The 6,000-nt window shown below is 42.0% G+C and overlaps 1 protein-coding gene across 1 annotated transcript in view; it reads right to left on the bottom strand.

The window, feature by feature from the left end:
* GALNT17 (polypeptide N-acetylgalactosaminyltransferase 17) overlaps positions 1-6,000 on the bottom strand; it is a 217,277-nt gene that overhangs the window by 27,240 nt on the left and 184,037 nt on the right. The window contains exon 6 of the mRNA XM_025215025.1: positions 522-707. Within this exon, the coding sequence (XP_025070810.1) occupies positions 522-707 (186 nt within the window). The remainder of the gene's footprint in view (positions 1-521; positions 708-6,000) is intronic.

Below are 6,000 nucleotides of genomic sequence, written 5' to 3'. Positions count from 1 at the left end.
TGATTTTGCAGAACACATTTGCAACAGAGCAAGTTCTGGTTACGCAGTGGAGAACTGATGAAGATGTTACGACTATGAGAAGTGTTACCACGGACCTGGGTAACACTGCGTGTGATGTACATCTACTACAGGAAACAGTGTCAGCTGAAAAGACTCATTTACAGACTGTGCAGAAGGACTGAATAATTTGCTGTCTGCCAGTCTTACAAAAAGACTCAATTCATTGGGTAACATAGAGCTATAAACACGTAATAAATAGAAGTTGAAGTGTGAGGCAGATACATTATACTACATGTCTAATCTTTAGAAATAATAATCCAGGCCCCACCGCTGATATAAACTGGTAGATTTCCATTAATATCAGCATTCTTCAGGAACATCCCCTCCCCATCAAAGTCAATGTAGCCACGCTGATTTATACCAGCTGAGGATGTGTTTCAGTATATTTCAGGCTTTTTTCCCCTAATATAAACCAAGTACTGCCAAATCTGACATAAAGGTGAGGGGATATAAGGCCATACCTCTAGCGGCAAATTCCATGCAATGTAGACGTGGGATTTGTAATCGTCCATCCACACCTCTGCAACACGCAAGGCGTTGCGCTTGGTGTAGAAACCGATGTTGTTGTTATAGGGCTTCTTCTTGCGTTCAATGTGAGCCACTCTTGAGCACGGCAGGACCTCCATGCTGCCGCCACACAGCCACACCTGAAACAGAACAAGATGAGACGCATAATGTGTGAAGTGAAAAGGGACTTCATATTTTTCACATGAGAATCCAAGCTGTGTTGCCCAGAAACCAAAACGGATGGCCCCTTAAAAGCAAAGAGGTAGAAAAGGAAAAAGGTTATTTTGAGGGATACATAGTCGGTTGAATTCATTCATGGATCACAATCTAAATAGTCCATACCATGGCAAACTGGAGTACTCGGCGATCTGATCCTGCACATACTACTGAGAAGAGTGTTCACTGTTGCCTATAATCGCATTGCCTGCATTAGGAGAATGCACTGTGCGGGCAGAAAGCTGAGCACTAATTTAAGTCAGTAGCAACACACTGACATTTGCAGGATTGAGGCTTTAGTGTACCATCCCTGGTGCTGTTGACCAATAGGATAAATAAATGGATTACTGGAAATGTCTGTCCGGTTTGAATCTGCAAGAAGGATGCTGCAAAGAAACATATTGCAGAAACAGATTTTTCTCTCTAGAAAATGTTTGCTTGCCGTTCTTTTCAACAAACTGCTTATTTCCTTTAAATCACAGTTTACATTTTATCACAATCATCTCAGGCCTCCATTACTTTGTACAGAAAAGGCTGCGTCACAGAACCCACATGTACATTTCTCCCAGACAAGTCTAATCATACCTGTCCTTTACATTCCCTCCTTGTTGTCATGCTTATTTATCTTAAACTGAAAATGGATCATATCCAAGACTCTCAGCACTAGATAATCATCATAAGCACACATGCCAATAATCCTAGTTCTGCCTATTCTGTGGTCTGTTGCTCATTACCATTTTGCATAGTTATTATAACACCTAGAGTTTCTGGGATTACTTCCAGACCTGCCACTCTTTATCCCATCTGTGTTCCCCAAATTTTATTGACCTCCTTCAGTATGATGTCCCAGCATAATTAGCCATATTTTTCCTGCCAGACTGGCTGAATCAGAATCTGATCACCAATGTGCTACAGTAAATCAAGGCTAATTCCATTTGCCCAACAGGTGCACACAAATGAGGAGTGCACAGATCTGTGTGTTCACATGCAAAGCTCCATGATTCCAGAGTGGCTTTTAAAAGCCTGACCACACCAGATAAGATTATGTGCATATAGTGGAGGTAGCCATGCTACAAATTAGCCTTGCACTCTCCCCAATTGCCACTCCAATTCCCTGCCTCTGCTCGATCTACTGCTCTTCCTTCTGCCCCCAGCCCTGTGCTGCCTGCCTAATCTGCTGCTCTGCTTTCTGCTTCCTTCCCTGTGCTCTGTGCCCAATTTGTTGCTTTGCTTTCTGCTTCCTGTCCCATCTGCTGCTGTGCTGCCTGTCCCTCCTGCTCCCCTCAGCCCACACAGAGGCTGCCCAGGCCATCTGCGCCACGATAGCATACGCAGCATGTTACTAATACCACATCTGCCTGTACTGAATATAACAAACTATGCTAAAAAAGTTATCAAAGCACACTGCATGCCCATTTGAATAAACAAATGCCCGTTTTCAAAGTAGAAACAGAAGTTCGCTACGAGTCCATGTATTTTCCAGAAATACCCCATAGGAGGTGCTCTCCCTTCTGCATTTTTTGGCTCCCTATCACCCCACCAAGTGAACTGAAGGGGAAACATGAGCCTGAAAGCCCCAGGTGAGCTGGGAGCCTTGGAGTTTGGGAGCTGGCAGGCAGTCAGGGATCCCAAAGAGTTTATTTCATTTCAGAAACAACAAAGGCATTTGAGGGTTTTTAAAAGAAAAAAATTGAGAAAATTCAGTTCTCTGGAAGATTTTCAGCCTTTGGCTTTTTCTCCTCCTTTGGAATGGAAAATATTTCTGCAAAGTTGAAAATTTTTACACAGTAAACATTCAATTTCCAGCTCTATTAAGCAGTCAGCTGGGCACTTGATTATTATATTTTTTGGGCTTTGCCTATATAATTGCAAACTTTTCATATGGAACATTTTTTACGTTTCTGGAATCAAAAATGCAAAGCAAATTTCTGGATAAATATATATTGTAGTAAACTGGGGTACCAAGTTGCAAATTTCATTTGAAGTGCATTGATTGTATACACAACTGAAAGTCAGTTCCAGAAAGATCAATAAGAGTTTAATTTAAAAAGGCAATTATGCTAGGCAAGATCACCCTTCCACCTCCCAAACAGAACTGAAGCTGTCAGGGTAATGAAAAAAAAATGCACTCATCTCTACCAGATATTTATAATAGTTCCTAGCTGATGACAAGTGGAGCAGAGAGAACTATTTCCAATATTATTTAAAACTCGATTCATTTAAATATTTTGGCAACTTTTGATGATCTTTCATCCTCGGAATGAGAAGAATGAGTCTTATAAAACTTCTGGCAGCTGGACAAGTACTATCTTCGTTAGATAGATGGGTAAATTAAGGCACAGGGAGAATCCAAGCTGTGATGGCTTCATGTTCATCCATGGACAGAACTCAGAGTGCCATATTCTCACCACTGAGCAGCTGGATACATGGGAAGTTCCCCTGAAGTTGCCCAAAGTGACATGGGAAAAGGATTTGAGAGTCTGAGGTTCCCTTCTTGTTCACTAAGCATTACACATACTTGTTTCAGTAAATTCAACAAGAAGCATTACACAGAGAACTATATGCCTTATTTAAATAGCACTAACATTCATTTTGAAAGCTTGTTTTCATATAAGTGTTGGTGCGAACGCTTCCAGTCTTCATTTTCTTTGCCCCAATAAGAAATGACATATAGGCCATGAAGTGGAATGGCTCAGTAGACAGCCTATCTTTCCAATTAAGTAGCTTTTCCATTGGCCTGAAGAGGCAAATAAAGTGATTAAGTGTTGAGCTTGAAGCATTGTTAAGTGTTTGAAATGCCTGAAATGTTTAAAACAGCTCTGTGCTTAAAGGCACCCACAAGATGCTTTAAGAGCCTGCAGCTTCTCAGCCTGCCTTAAATGTTAAGACAGCTTTGCACATACAACTGAGAAGTTCATTGCTAAGGACTGTATTCCAGTTAATCTTCATTGATAACCCTGTTGAGTGGCATTATATCCCATATAAGATCATCGCCAATAAACAGGGTCCCCATTAAGGGGTTTTCCAGTTAAGTGTACAGAAACCAGTTTCTCTGCTCTGAATCATGTCCCCCAGTAAGATATTCTCATCACTGGAACAGCTGGTTCTAACTGGTTAAACGTCCTACATGGTTAATCTGCTGTAGGAAGGACTTTTCCCGTTCTCAGTAAATCAGACATTTTTTTTTTTAAAAGGAAGAACACTAAACACATCAAAAAAAATCACAATTCTTAGACAGTTGAGGGAAAAAAATCTACTTACAAATCAAGTCAAATTTGGCCTATTTAACTTGGCAGTGTTGCTTATGACAAAGAAACATATATACATACACACACACACGCATACACATATATATATATATATGTATATGTATGTGTGTAACATATATATGTATGTATATATCTTTGTGTGTGTGTATATATATATATATATATATATATATATATATATATATATGCATGCTTGTATTCTAAGTGCATGTTTTAAGAGTTTAAAGATGCTGTATTCCCTGGACCTAACAAGTAGAAAAAGGTAATCATAAAAGTCAGGAGCCTCCTCATTATTTTTCAGCAGAAAACTCTAATATGTACAACAGCTATTAGCCAGCCATTCATCTATCCATAAAGGGTTAGGAAATTAAAACTGGAGGCATCCCCCCACAGTAGACGATGGTAGTGACTGTATAACCTCTCCTTCATCAATCTAAGCGCAGGAGTAATCAAATGTACAAAGGCACCTAATAAGGATGCTAGAATACATAAATAATTAGTTAGAACTAAACTGTATGGAATGAATCCTGGAGAAACAAATCAAAACTAAATCCATCACCCTCAGATCTTTGATGCGCTTTACAAAAGAGTGGTCAGCAATGCATCTGCAATCATTTGCTAAATAAAAAAGCATCACCTTATAAATTCATTGAGACAATAATAATTCTTGCTCTCCTGCAGTGGCACTTACTAGCAAGTCTGGCATGCAATCAGCAGTCCCCTATGTAGATATGTTTGTTATATGTGGGAGGGAAAAAATTGGTTAGCAAAAGATGAAGTAAAAATAGCCCCCTTGTTGGAGTGCGATGGTGTTATTTAGCCTTCCTTTCCAATTACCCTTCTAAAGCATGAAAGCTTTACAGGTGAGCTGGTGGATTAATGAGCTATTAGGTACCTCCGTGGTCTCCCTGAGCATGCAGCTATGCTAAGGCACTGTGGTGAACTGAGCTGGGAAGGAGGCGAGATTCTGGCTGGTGCAACACGCATTCAGCCAGGATCTTAGGACACGCAGGTGCCACCCTCTCTGAATACCTGTGTTTCTGAACACCCTGGGCCCCAAAGCCTTGGCTCAGTGGCCACGCTCAGCTCCCACTTATTTGAATAGGTGTTGGAACAAGTAGCAGGAGAGGGAAGTGATGCTCAGGCTGGAGAAAACCAAAGTATGTTGCCAAAAGGATGAGCAAGGAAGCAGAGAAAGCAGCTTGGGAAGGATTAGTCAAACCTATAAGCAGACTATTAGGATGGTGTGGACACATTCTTTCCATCTTAAACGGGGTGAGTGGCTTTGGACTGGGGTGGGGCATGTGCATGTGTATACAAGCTGTAATGGTTATTCAGTGAAATCCACTCTATGGTGCAAGTTCTATATCTGGGCAGTCTCTGGGCGCACGCCACACATGCAGGCATTCCCCATGCTGTGCTAATTTGCAGCGCGGGGGGTGGGGGAGTGGAGATCCCAGGGTCAAAAAAACCCACGCTAGAAAAAAGCAGGGTGGCACATGTGGCAGTAGCATGCACCACCTGAAAAACCTCCAGCTGCCAGCCAGGCTGCCTGATGCTGGCTTGCCACCACTGGAGCCCTGGGAGACCCCCAGGAACCCAGTTAAGACTGCTGGGGCCAGCATGGCCACAGCCTCCCCTACCACACCCGGGGCAACTTGCCACATGCCAGAGTGTGCACGCATGGGTGTTCCCTAGGGACAAGTAGCAATGGTACAACCCTATGCCTTTGCTATATGTCCCATGTGTGCGCTTGTCTGGATGTGCCCCATGTGATCATTCAAGCCTGCATCTGCAAAACAGAAGTGGTTTTATTTTGCTCTTGCCATGAGAAAACCATTTTCATTGATCTATCTGTAAGGAGGGCTAAGAATCAAACATTTGCTGTGCTTGGGAGCGTCGGAAAAATAAAGGTGACTGGCCGTGTTATCAGTGTAAACTCTGCCTA

The sequence above is a fragment of the Alligator sinensis genome, unplaced genomic scaffold (assembly GCF_000455745.1).
Source record: "Alligator sinensis unplaced genomic scaffold, ASM45574v1 scaffold1227_1, whole genome shotgun sequence".
Taxonomy (NCBI): Eukaryota; Metazoa; Chordata; order Crocodylia; family Alligatoridae; genus Alligator; species Alligator sinensis.
This window is presented reverse-complemented; position numbering and strand designations above follow the sequence as displayed.